The 14433-nt window shown below is 38.9% G+C and overlaps 1 protein-coding gene across 3 annotated transcripts in view; it reads left to right on the top strand.

Annotated features, from left to right (window-relative positions):
* The window catches only part of Bcat1 (branched chain amino acid transaminase 1), a 104687-nt gene that overhangs the window by 75699 nt on the left and 14555 nt on the right, over positions 1-14433 (top strand). For all 3 annotated transcript variants that reach the window (XM_048787317.1, XM_048787316.1, XM_048787318.1), the window contains exons 7-9: positions 4678-4820; positions 10469-10554; positions 13462-13602. In XM_048787317.1, the coding sequence (XP_048643274.1) occupies positions 4678-4820; positions 10469-10554; positions 13462-13602 (370 nt within the window). The remainder of the gene's footprint in view (positions 1-4677; positions 4821-10468; positions 10555-13461; positions 13603-14433) is intronic.

Below are 14433 nucleotides of genomic sequence, written 5' to 3'. Positions count from 1 at the left end.
AGATCAAAGGTATTAAAAATAGAGAACACTGTAGTAGATATAAACAGCTGATTTGAGGGACTCATCTGTAGACTGAACGCAGCTAGTAAAATAATCAGAGAGCGTGGAGCTCTGTCTGTAGAAACTTTTCCAAATGAAATAAGGGGAAAGAAATGAATGGAAAAATATAACAGTAGACCTAATATTTACTGTATGATGAGTTGAACATTACTGGAACACCAGAAGGGGAAAGGGAAGGGGAAGAAATATTTGTTATAATAATGGCTGAGGATTTTCCAAAGTGAATGACAAAAACCAAAGTCTAGATACAGGAGGCTTAAGGAATACCAAGCAAGATAAATACCAGAAACATCAAATATCATCTTTAGACTGCTGGAAAACTAAAGACAATGCAGGAAATCTTGAAAGGAACCAGAGGGAGAAAAATGCCTTAAGCACATAGGAGTTACAAAAAGAATTACAGTGGGTAAGAAGAGGGGAAGAGGGGGAATGATAGCAGCCAAATTATGTTATTGTGTGCATATACAAATATGAAACAACAAATCCCACCATTGGTACGGCTATAGAGTACCAATAAGAAATATGGAAAAATTTAAAAATATGGATTGAACTTAAAAAAAAGTTATAGTGGACTTCTGGTCAGAAGCCATTAAGCAAGTGGAAGGTGGAGTGAAATAGTTGAAGTGTTAAAAGAAAATGTTGAAAGTGTCAGAAAGGAAGAGTGTAGAAAAAGGAATCTGTGAAGATAAAGTAAAATGTTTCTTGTCCTTATTTTTAACTCATCAAAAAAATAATGGTTTATTTAAAGTGATAATAGGAAGTACGTACTGAGTGAGCAGAGCATAGCTGAAATGGGTGACAAAGATGCTGTGAAGGACTCAAGGGTCAGACTTGAGATCTGGTCTCCATGCTCAGCTTCAGAAACTGTATGGGAGTCTGTACTAACAGGTGCATACACAACTGTTCATATTTCTGTAAAGTATGGAGTGAACCCTCACATGATCTATGGACTTGTCTATCACACTTAATGCAAGATGGTAATAAGAGGAGAACTGGAGCTGGGGAAAGGGTAGATGAAAACGCTTTGTGCTCTTTGCTTACTTTCTCTAAGGCTTAAAGTACTCCAAGAATAACGTTCATTATTTAAAAAGAAAAAAAAATGCTTTGACTAAGGCCCAGGTCTTCTGTGATCAATGGAAGTTGACTTGAAGAGTCTTACAGGAGAGGAAGAGATGAGAGAGGACTGAGTCTTGGAGCTCAGAATGAAAGCAGCACTGGCAAGACGAGGCAGTAACCAGAGGACGGACTTTTAACCTACATGCGTATTGTTTCCAAGATGTCATCAAAGCTCCCTATTCCTATGCTTCCAAACTGGAGAAACACAGGGAAACATGATTTTGCATTGAGTATCAGCTAACTTAGTTGGCAGAGACATTTGGAGTCAAGGGAAGATTTGTGTTTTATTACTTCCTTCAGTCTAATTGAGTCAGCCATTACCCTCCAAGCACTTTTTAGGACCCCTGTGTTCAGTTGGTATTATTAAATAGCTATTGATTCACACAAGCTGACTAAGTGACTCTGAAGAAAGGAGAGAAAGATGATATTTTCCTTAATTCTAAGATTATTCCACTGTTTTTAGCCCCTAGAGATAACATAAGCCTTTTTTATTTGTTTTAGATTCTGAGGATTGAACCTGGGGCCCCCACACATGGTAGGCAAGCAGTCTTTCCACTGAGCCACACACCTCAGTCCTTTCTATGTCCCCCTTACTTTGAGACAGGGTCTTCCTAAATGGCCGAGCTGGCCCTCAAAATTGTGATCCACCTGCCTCAACCTCCAGAGGACGGAGTTACTTGGGAGGTACTCAGGTACCACTGTGCCTAGCTAACATTAGCCTTTTATGTCTAAGTGTGAGTGAGAACAGTAGTACAACAGCACAGAGCTGAAGGGGAATCGTAGCCTCATGGGCCTCATTTGGCTGCACTGTGAAATCTCCAGGAGTCTAGCCCATTGCTGATGCCTGCCTCCTAGCTCTAGAGAGTTTGATTTCTCTTGTGTGGGGTACAGACTGAACATCAGGATATTTTAATGTGCAGCCACACTTGAGAAGTAATGAGCTAGAAGAAGGTTTTTCATCACAGGAATATCTTTAGTACCCATCACTTTTTTTCATTCAGAACAAGTCAGGCTTCTTTCTCCTTATATCTCCTTGCGCCCTCACCGACACACACAATTACCTGTTAGTTTTTGCTTTTTCTTTTACCACTCTAAGGGAGGACATTGATAATGCCCGCAGGAGCAAGTAGTGTATGGGAAATCTTAGCACCTTCCTTTCATTTTGAACCTAAAACTAGTGCCAAAAGAAAAAAAAAAGTAAGTGAATAAATAAATGATTAAAGTATTTTAAAAACAAACAAGCTAATTTCCTTGGGGTATTATATTTACTGTGAGTCTTATAATCAGGGTGAAAATGCTTACTAATGCAGATTAAGTGAGATGATATAAAGTGCTTGGCACATAGAAAGCTTTCTGCATAAATGGCTAAATAAATTGGCTGGTAGGCAGAGAAACTGTATCACAGCATCTTTGATTCTTGTACAGTAAAATCCTTTTGTCCTCTTGGTTCTCAAAAGTATAATAAAGTATAGGGCTGTTTTGAGATGATTCCATGAAATAAGGTAAGTAAGTACCTAGTACCCTGCTTGACAGTAGTCACCTCTCAACAAACAGTAGCTGATAGTAGGTGGCTTTTTCACTTTCTTATTTTATCTCGGGGACTCTCTTTATCTTGGACTCTCCTTATCAGTTGGATTACACACAATAGAATTTATTCTCTTGGAGGGATGTATTTAATATCTCTAATCTTCCAGATGTTTATTCTACTTAAATTTATATTGAATTTTTTCTCCGTAGGCAGTTTTCCCACTTTTTCAGTTTCTTATTTCCCCCACCGAAAGGACATATGTTTCTCTTCTGAATATTAGAAGCACATGGGAGGGAACCCATAAGTATTACCAAGATATCAATTTCTCTGTGGGCATTTTTAATACAGTGAACAACTGAGAAAAATCATTGAAAATTTTGTATCAAAGATAAAACATTTATAGAATATGATGTATAAATCAGTCAAATACTAAACATTAAAATCCTTTCAATGCATTGAAACAGTTGTCTTTAATTTCTCTTTCCCTGCCCAGGTAGTTTTAATTCAGACACACTCTCAAAAGGGTGTGTTTTTTGTTCTTAGAGCCTTATTTAAAAGGCTATTCATGCTGGAAGAATTCCCATTGTGTGTTTTGTTTTTTTTTTATAGATTAAAGGGCATTTTACATGTGAAATAATCATTTATTTTTAGATATGGCAAAATCTTACCGTTGTATCACAATGAGAGAAAATTCAGCTAAAATTCAACTGAATATTTTTAAACATATTACATTGGGGTGTGACAGGCTTATATAACCTATTTCTTAGTGTTTGTTATTTATTTATTTTTTCCAAATAACTTATGACATATGTGTGTGTGTGTGTGCATGTGTGTGTATACACACATACACATATGACATATAAAACAAATATTTTTGTAAGTCAAATAAATTGATGAAGCAAAAATATGACCTGATTTGCTTTTTTTACTGGACTTAACTTGGTAAACCCATCATAGGTTGAAAATATCACAAGTGGAGAATGCATTTAACTGACCAAATATAACACCTTAGCAACATGGCTCACCTTATTATCAGTTGTTTATGCTTTCTGTGGCTGACAAGGAGGTGTGGCCTCCTTTTGTTTCCCAACCCGTCGGTACTCCTAGCCCAGATAAAGGTTAAAATTCAATATTTCTTTTTTTTTTAAATTCAATATTTCAATATTTCAAATCCTTTTGTCCTCTTGGGTTCTCAAAAGTATAACAAAGTATAGAGCTATTTTGAGATGATTCCATGAAATAAGGTAAGTCCCTAGTACCCTGCCTGACAGTAGTCACTTCTCAACAAACAGTAGCTGATAAGTAGGTGGCTTTCTCACCTCAAGACCACTGCAAAGCCGAACCCCCAATGGGATGGGGTTTGGTCTGTAGTAGAAGCACAGGAGCTATACTCAGTCCTGGGAACCCCAAACCCATAGTCTTTCTGCTGGGCTCTCCCTATATTATGGTTTATATCATTATTAGAAGGCATTCATGTTTTCATGGTGTAATTTTTTATGGTCATTAGACAAAGGCATCCTGTATGCCAGACTTGTATCATCTCCATATTGATCAAGAATTTATGTTTGGCATCTGTTCCGAGGGTCATTCAGTAAATTTCAGCATAACTATTACATAGTGTTGAGTGATGTGAGGTTTAAATTAAATAAGTCATGTAAAATGCTTGTGTGTGGAAAAAATACTCAAAAACTTTTAACGTGTTGTCGTTAACTTGGTTATTTACCTGTGTTCTCTTGTCATCACTTTTCCTATTAAGATTCTGAGATTTTAGCTTGCTGTCTCTCAGATGAATGCAGAGATAATTTAGGTTCTCTGATGGGTTTTCCTTTAATGTATTGGAGTTAACTAGAGAGAGTACACATATTAAGAACATGTTGAACATCCATGTGTGAGTTAAGGACATACATATTTGAGTGTTGAAGATGAGGTTTAGGGTGACATTAATAATCATAATATTTTTTCTCCCTTAAAAGGAATTATGGGTCATCTCTTTTTGCCCAATGTGAAGCAGCAGAGAATGGTTGTCAGCAGGTTCTTTGGCTCTATGGAGAGGATAATCAGATAACGGAAGTCGGAACTATGAATCTTTTTCTTTACTGGATAAATGAAGATGGAGGTAACACGCTCAGATTTCAGCTCTGTGCTATGTTTTGACCATTTTCAATGAGACTGAAAAAGATAAGAACTAGAAAATTAGAAAGAGGGAGTAGGTAACCCAATTCCCAAGGCAAAGAATATTGTGCTTTTGAGTTCAATTGGACTTCAGTTTTAGTTTCAAGAAGTTATAAAGACTTTGTTTTTGTTTTTGATGTACTAATTACTGAAATGTCACATTAAGGGATTTAAGTCACTGTGATTTGAAGATTTCTGCTGTTTGCCACATAGCAAGCATACTCCTATCTGAATACCTTGTATGAGGAAATAGGTCTCAGATCAGTTCAGTGTGCACTAATCATCAACAAAATTTGAAATACTATAGTAATACAGTCTACTGATTGTTTTGATAGAGCATTTAGTGTACCCTTTTGATATACACACATATATGCACGTGTGTGTGTGTGTGTGTGTGTGTGTGTGTAGCTGTATTTTTCTCTTTCTGTTCTGGGGATTAAACCCAGGGTTTCATGCCATCAGGCAAGTCTCCACTGTTGATCTACACCCACAACCAACTTTCTATAATTTTTTAAATAATTGCAGACCGTTTTTTTTTAACATACCTTTGTAACTTGTCAGAAAACCTCCAGATTTACTCTAGAGCTTTACTTGATGAAAATGTACTTTTAAAAACAAATCATTGTATCTTAAGATTATATCGAGACCCTTGTTCATTTAAGACTATTACTATATGTTTAGAAATCAGGACTTCTTTACCACCTTTAATATCCTGAATGCTCATTACCTTTCTTTGCTATTTTTTTTTTTAAGTAGTTGCCAGAGACCATAGGGCTTTGGTGAAGTGTTGACAATGTATATACCATTAAGTTAAATGGCCAAAAGTGTGTCTGTTGCGGGGAGATATGTATTTATTTCTATTAGAATTTTGATAACCACAAAAAATTTAGAAACATATTTTTAAGCGTGTTTTTCCTCCTAGACTGTTCATTTCACAGTGAGTGTCCTGACTTGAAATGTAAAATGATGTTTCTGAATACTTGTGAGGTCTCAGTATTTTCATATGACATTTTAATTCTACACTAGCCTCTGGTGCTCTTATGTTATTTGGCTAGAAAAAAGAGGAAAGTGGTGATTCAGATGTGGCTGAGTGCAGAGCTGTGTACCAATTTAAGCATTAGCTACAAAGACTCAACAGGGTGTGCCTTAGATTCCACCAGAGGTAGGGAACACAGGAGGTATGGGCAGTGCCCCTTGTCCTGAGCTGGCCTTGGTAATTCTTGGTATACGAAAGCCAGGTACAGCCCATGTTCATCTTCCGTTCCTGCTGCTTGTACTTGGTACTGTTAAAAAACCACACTTAAACTGGAAAATTTGTGAATTTTAGTTTTTGAGTTATTTTATATACATACATCAAAAATTAGGCCAGGGCTGGGGTTTGGCTCAGTGGTAAAGCATTTGCTTAGCATGTGTGAGGCGCTAGGTTCGATTCTCAGCACCACATAAAAATAAATAAATAAAGGTCAATTGACAACTAAAAAATTATTAAAAAATAAAAGTATGCTACGGGGGCTGGGGATATCACTCAGTTGGTAGAGTGCTTGCCTCGCATGCACAATGCCCTGGATTCAATCCCTAGGATCACCCCCACCCCCCAAAAAAATTATGCCAGGAAAAAGATGGTGAATGTCGAACTCCGTACTTAGGAGAAAACTGATTGATTCCACTTTTCTTCCCACCTGCCTATCCCTTCTCTTCCCCGCCACCCCTAAACCCACACAACCAACCCAAAGCAAAAATAGTTGCATCACTCAGACTGGTGCCACCATTGTGTATGGCTGAGAGCTGTCAGGATTTAAGCACCTGCTGAATCAGAGCTACAAGATTTAATCAGAAACATCAAGAAACTGCCCAGCTAAAAAACAATCCTTATCCAAACAAGAATCATGGAGCATTTCTATCATGGCTTTTAAAGGTCAGAATAAAAATGAGTGAATTTGTCTTCTGCCTCTTGCAAAATAAGACCTTGAGAGCTTCTCTTTAGTAACTCTTGCCTGAGGCAACTTCAGGTTCAGGGTGCACCTTCGGTTGGGGGTGTTCACCAAAAAGGGCAAATAAATTTGAAACAAGGAGAAAGGGGATGAAATAAATTCCTGAACAGTACTAGGAGAGAAGAAAACAGAACGTTAGCAACAACCTTCAGACCAAAAAGTAAGACACTGAAGCAACTCTGCAGAGACTTTGATTCATGCCACCACGTGGCTTTCTGAAAATACAAAAAAAAAAAAAGTTGAAAGCCAGCAAAATACTGATCTTTTTCACAAATTTTGATAATAGGAGACATAAGCAGGGTTCTTTCAGTAGTGACCTGCCACCCTCCCAAGATCCTCACACCTACCACCACCCCTCTTGGACAAGGGGTTGGTGCAGAAAGGTAGATAAGGCAGACAGTGTGTGTAGAAAGCGCAGTGCTATGCCCAGTGGCTATTTGTGGCCCTTGGTCTGCTCATGGGAATTTTGATTCCTGTAACCAACTGGTAATAAAAATCACACATCTTCAATTTTCTTTCTTTCTTTTTTTTCACTCTGTTGATAAGTAATTTAACATATACACCTCACTGTTTGAACAAATTTTATCGTGGTCTGGACACTGGGGATGTAACGCCAGATTCGTGGGACCCCAGTAGACCTCCAGGAGCTGAATCTGATGCAATCACACAAGAGTCTTTATTGCAAGCTCGAGCCTGGACTCACAACCATTTCCAATGCAGCGGTCCCAGGGAGTGAGTCCCGGTCCTTTGTTCAGTGAGATTTTCTAGGTTTTGGGGGTATACTCTATGCGTCACAACATCACGCAGCAAATCATTCCATACCGCGGGAAAATCAAACAACTCTTAACATTGATTAGCACATTCACTGGCGGGAACAAGTTGGGTAGGGGTGATTGGTTAGTACAAGAGGGGGATTCCTTTGAACTGATTGGTTTAGGCTACGAGGAGAGTACGTGCTGAACTACATGGTTTCCCAACATGTTATCAATCACCATAAACTACTGGGGGGGGGGGTCACCTGGCATCCCAGGTATTTTCCCTGTCTCATGCTGATCGGTGGTTGCTAGGGGGTTGCTATGGGTCTTCACCTAGCCTAACTGAGTCAGGGACACCTGGTGCCACAGATCTCTCCTGTTATTTGCAGACAAACAACTCAGCAGGGTGGGTATGTGCCTAGGAGTGCTCTGTGGGTTTTTCCCAGGACAAGGGTCACGCCCCCTTCCTTGGACAGGCTTTGCTCTGAGGTAGAGGCTGGTTTCTCAAAAATGGAGTCACATTAGTTTCTCAGGGACACTCAGAAGAATATAGCCCAGCCCTGTGGCTGTGCTCACAGTTGGCATGGGAGCATGATGGCCACAGGTGTCACTGCTGCAATGTCCACCCAGCCTGTGAGCCTTGTTGGCCACGTAGGTGTTTCCATTCTCTCCTCTGAGCTCTGGCCGTCAGACGTCTGCATGCCTAGGTGTTTCTCAGCCTCCCAGTCTTGGTGAAGGACTCCTCAGTATGGTTTTCCTTGAGTCTTTGTTCAGAATTGTAACCTCCCCCGCCTCCCCCTTTTTTTCTTCCATGATCTATGAGAATATTTAACACAATAATCGTTCGCCTGTGCCTGTCACAAAGTAAGTAGGGAATTGGATCACTCTGGTTCATAGAGCTTAAAACAGTTTACACTTGCTGTATACTTGCTGAAGAAGTGAGTAACTGTGCTGCTGGTGTTCAGGGCTCTTGTGTAAACCTGCATTTCCACTCTCCATCAGTGCTTGACTTTGGGAAGTCAAGCAAATCCTGCTGTTATTGCTTCTAAATTCCTCATCCCCTGAAAATGATCTCTTTGTTAAAGACAAGCTGCACTTTGTAGGTTCTGTTTTCCTCCTGTTGGGCAATCTGGAATTGGTTCTGGCTCCTGTGAGCATGTTTGTGGTTGCACAGGAAAATGAATATTTCTCACCCAAATGTTGTCATGTCATCCTCTCTGTCTGGCAACCAGAGGAGCAGATGTTCTGTTCCTTGACCTCAGGCTAGTGGTTACAGTTCTGGGTGTTAAATGGATTTCACAAAACAGCATTTGCACATGCAAAGCTGCTGTTTTCATTTAACTTTGTGTAGTCTCAGAGCTGTGCACGCTTTAGGAAAGGTCCAGTTTAGGCTCACTGTAAGTGTGTGTGTGTGTGAGAGAGAGATAATCACACATACATATAGACCTATACATTTCTGTATCTAGCTAACTAGCTATCACAAAACACATGTTTATTTTGAGATCATCAACACTTCTAAACATGACAAAAAGTAGCCCTGAGGATAGTGCCAAGAACACATTTCATCTTTGCAGAAAGCAATTTTCAGCACGTGATTTTTAGAGACAAAATTCCAAAATCCGTATCCCTATGTATCCTAGCAAAGAGGGTTTATTTATTTATTTGTTCAAAAATATTTAATTGTTTACCACTCTGGGCCAGCCACAATGAGTTTTGAGGATCTGAGGATGACTCTGGACTTCTGGGACCTCCAGACAGAGCCCTATGTAGCAGCCACACTGGAGCCTGTGCCCAAGGGTCAGGGCACATGAGCTGTGGTCCTGCCCTTACCCCAGAGTCACCAACCTTGACAAGCCCAGCACTTGTGTTTATTTCTTCTTCTGTAAAATAGGATTGGTTTAAATGAATTCTAAACTTCTTTTTAACTACATAAAAGACCCTGGGGGAGCTCCAGGTCATCAGTGTGATTCCTTCCAGCTTTCGCTACCTAGTGACCCTTTCAAGTACACTTTGTGAATTTCTCTGCAGACGCCTAATGGGCAACAATTTATCTGATAAAAAGTTTAACATCCTTGTGGAGTAATGATTTATGGTTTGAAGATTTAGATTCTCGGGTGGCAGAAGTAGGGAAGAAAGGCAAATGTTGAGTACCAGAGACAGCCTGTTGTAAGAAGAGCTTGTGTGGCTGAGAGACAGACCCTGGCGCTAGGGGCCTGTGGTCCTCTCACAGTGGACCAGTGGCCCAGCCGTGGAGTTTGTTTGGGGGATTTCCTCTTTAATTCTTGGGTGAAGTCAGCATCTGAATATTTGGTGCTGATACTCCAGCAGGTTTGAAAACCACTAAACATAGATTTTGTAAAGGGCAGTGCAGAAGTAGTGCCCAGCCCAAGTAGCCAGGCATATTTCTTTCTCTCCCTCCCATAGTACTGAGGATTAAACCCAATACCTTGTATATTGTAGGTCAGCACTTTACCCCTGAGCAACGTCCCTAGCCCCCACTTTTTTTGAGATAGGGTTTTGCTGAGTTGTTGAGGCTGGCCTCAAACTTTTGATTCTCCTGCCTCAGTTTCCCAAGTAGTTGGGATTAAAGGCGTGCACCAGCTGTATGAGCATTTCTTAGGGAACAGCCTCCTTCATAGAATTCTCAGAAGGTTTGGTAATGTGACCCGTGTTCCTTAGCAAGATCCTGTCTACTTGCCCCAACTATGAACCAGGTTTTATCTATTAAGATAAATTTTGACTTCAGGATGTTCCTCTTGAGAAGTATTCTTTACTTCTTACTTGATAGTGGAAGACCATCTCTTTATTTTACTGATTAAGGATACATTCCAATTTCTAATTGACAGAGGAAGAACTGGCAACTCCTCCGCTAGATGGCATCATTCTTCCAGGAGTGACGAGGCGGTGCATCCTGGACCTGGCACACAAGTGGGTGGGTACCTTTGACTCGAACGCTTTCATAAGCCCGAAACAGTGCAGTAATCAAAATAAGCATAGCTCCCAGTGAAACAATATCCTGTGGTTCTAACCAATGTTATCTTTAAATCATACCTTGAGTCACTGGATAGAAAGAACTCCCTAGAAAGACCATCTTGGCAAGCTTATAAAGTGAGTATTGTTTCTAGGGAAGGGACAGAGAAACCAGTTTAACAAGATGTCCTAATGAGGAGCTGTTCTAGTCCTTGTCTCAGACTTTATACCGGTATCTCACCAGCTTGTCCCGCCGAGGCTCTGTGTGCTGCTGTCCTTCCAGTCCTGTAGGATAGCGTGGTTCTTCGCTTCCTCTGTTTAGTCCAGTGTAACCCCCTTGCCATACAAATGGAAGAGTCTTCCTGACGTGTGACTGTCTCCTAGCAGACCGCTGTTAGTTTGGTAGCCTTCTTTCTCTCTCTACTGCCCCCTATGGTCCGCAGTTCATATACATGCTTTTTTTTAAACATCAAAACATAGAGGCAAATGTCAAGTTGTTTTCAGTAGACTTTCAAATCCATGCGACACAAGCAAGCCTATTAAACTGTTTGGTATTGGAAATAACATAGCGTTCTCAGGATGAATATTGGATGAGTTAATTGTCTGGCAAAGGTTCTTGGAGAGAACTTTTGACCCATGTGTTAAAATGGCCTCCAAAGACCAGGAAAGGCTTTGTGCATACTGTGGTCAGACAATACTGACAGGACAAATGCTCTGAAATGCACACATTATCCAGGAGAGTACTGGCAATTTCTCTGGAAAAGACTGAAAGTAGAAGAAATGTGCTATAAATAATTCTACAAAACCCTGAAGTAGACAAGACCCAACTGCCACATGCTGGCTGGCACATTGGGCATGACATTTACAAACTGTTGGTATAATTTCAAACAGCTTGCCCTGTCCTAAATATGTTTGCAATTGGAAAGATATATTTTCGACGCTCAGTAATTTTTGTTTTATTAAAGAAAAAAAAGCAACCAAGTACAGAAGGTTTGATGACAAGTTGCAAGTGGAAATGCTTTCCCACACTAATGATTTGCTAGCATGAAAAATAGGTTATAATGGAGGAAGTTTTTCTTGACTCCTTGGCTGTAATTTATTTTAAAAGCTATTTTAAAACAGTGAGACATCAAATGCCAAGAGGCATGTGGGGGGTTACCACTACTTGCCAAACAGGGGAAATTGTCCAAAGATAAGTAAGGGTGAACAGAGTAAAAACAATTCTGTTTATTCACCAGAGAGTTTTATTTATTTATTTTTTCTTTTCCAGAACATGGAACTGAGCTTGTTTTCAGTAACTTTGGCTGATTTACTGGAATTTATTTATTTACCTTTGAACAACAAAATTGCAAGTGCAGACTGAGAAAAACGTACATATTTCTATTGCAGACATACTTTGCTATCCCTCCAAATCCACTTACAGCATCATGCATGCTTTTTCTAATATTTTTTATCTTGCCAAGGACTTTGACTTCCATTTTTATATATTGTGGGTTTTATAGGTTTTGTTTTTTCCTTTTTTTATTTGTTCTTTTTAGATATACATGACAGTGGGGTGCATTTTGACACATTGTGCATACATGGAATATAATTCATTCTAATTAGGATCCCATCCTTGTGGTTGCACATGATGTGGAGTTTCATTTGTAGTATACTCATATATGAACATAGGAAAGTTACGTCCAATTCATTCTACTGTTTTTCTTATTCCTATGGTTTATAGGTTTTTTAAAAAGACTCTCATTTTTCTTTCAATATAGACAATTTTATTGTCCTCAATTAAAAGATCCTTTGACAAAACTTTGAAAGAATGAGAATTAAAATATTAAAGCATAGTATTAGAAAGGTAGTTTAAGCAGGTAGTTTATAAGATTCATGAATTGTTTTTCTATTTTCTGGTTTTAAGCAATTAAGATATTCAAACAATCAAGCAGAAGTTGGTGAAGTTACATACTTATTCCATTATGACAATCTCATGTGATACTAAAAGAGAAAAAGGAAGATTATCAAATCAACTTTCAGTGAATTTATAAAGAAAAAATATATGTACAATGCAATTTCTCAAGTAAAGTTCAAGTATATATTTATTTTTTAAAAAACATTTCAGATATTTGAACTCAGTGTAATGTTTTTGAGGGAGTGGGGGTTACCCAGCATTGAACTCAGGGGCACTCAACCACTGAGCCACATCCCCAGCTCTGTTTTGTATTTTATTTAGAGACAGGGTCTCACTGAGTTGCTTAGCACCTCACTTTGGATGAGGCTGGCTTTGAACTAGCGATCCTCCTGTCTCAGCCTCCTGATGTGCTGGGATTACAAGTGTGCGCACTTAACACTGCACCTTGACTCAAACTATTTTTTACTCCAAAAAAAGACCCAGTAAAAAGTGGACAAAATTTAGAGCCAGTTGGATCAGACATGGGTTCAAATTCAGTTTCTGCCATTTACTAGCTGTGTGGCCTTGGGGATAACCCTTAATTTCCCTGAATCTTAGTTTACTCCTAAGTAAAAAGGAGATAGTAACACTTACCTTCAGCATTAAAGAACTTGGCTTATAATGAGTAGATGGTAACTGTGATTATTATTAATGTATAATGTGTTATTGTTGTTCTTTATGCTAAAGTATGTGGAATGTACATTAAGTAGCACTTGGAATGGGTCAGTTTTGTATTTTGATAATCTTATTTACTTATTACTATTGGTATTGAAATAGATTGCTTAACACCTCAGTGCATTCACCAATACAGTGAGATTACATCCTTCCCAGCTTTCCCCTAAAGGATGATTATGACATTATCTGAGTTGAATTGGAAAGTAAAATACTAAGGTAAGCATCACTTCTTTATATACATATATATATTCCAAACAGGGTGAATTTAAAGTGTCAGAGAGGCACCTCACCATGGACGACTTGACAACCGCCCTGGAGGGGAGCAGAGTGAGGGAGATGTTTGGCTCTGGCACAGCCTGCGTTGTCTGCCCAGTTTCTGATATACTATACAAGGGCGAGGTAAGACAAGCTGTTCTTTCCTTCCTGTTATTTTAAAACATTTGCCTATAATTTAATTAACTTTTAAATGTGTGAATAAAATTTTATTTGGACCCAAGACACAGAGGGTTGTTTTATAACATGGCATTACATTAATCAGGACAGTTTGTTCAGATGAACCTGTAATGGCATATTACAACCACCTTTCCAGTGATTTCATGTAAGCTCCAACATGGTAGGAACTCAATTTTGTCTTTGGCAAGTGTCATGTCTGTGTCACCTCACCTTAGGACTGGAGCTGTGCCAATGGACTTCCACTTTTATCTCTTTCCACCAGCTCACTAAAAAAGGCTCAGTAGGTAGTTAGAATCAGTAGGTAGTTTTCTGATTTCCAAAACTGCTTTCAAACTACTGGATAGGAATGCCAGATAGTTATGAAAAATGCATTTGAATGGTCAATTCCTTCACTTATTACTATCAGTATTATTATTATTAAGTAGACTGCAGTATAAAAAAATTTCATTTGGCAAACCCAGTACATTAACTAAAATATTCCCAAGAAACTTGAGGATTTGGCTGGAAGTAATGTTCTCCTCTCAGTCTGATTTTGTATGTATGGTACTTTTATTATCTTGCCAGTGCTTTGACTTTCCCCTTTAACAAAGCTCTAATACTCATGATTAACATCAGCATCTACCTTTAGAACTTAGAGACATGTGAGAATTATTCTTACAAGATGAATTGACTTAAATGGCCCGTATTAAATACAAATTCCACTGGTCTTTAAGTTCCACCACACAATTATTTTCCTCAGCAAATCAGATTGATTTTTCTATAGACTTTAATGGTGGC

Source organism: Marmota marmota, unplaced genomic scaffold, assembly GCF_001458135.2.
Source record: "Marmota marmota marmota unplaced genomic scaffold, marMar, whole genome shotgun sequence".
Lineage (NCBI taxonomy): Eukaryota > Metazoa > Chordata > Mammalia > Rodentia > Sciuridae > Marmota > Marmota marmota.
Note: the sequence above shows the minus strand (reverse complement) of the source record. Positions and strands in the feature narration are given on the sequence as shown.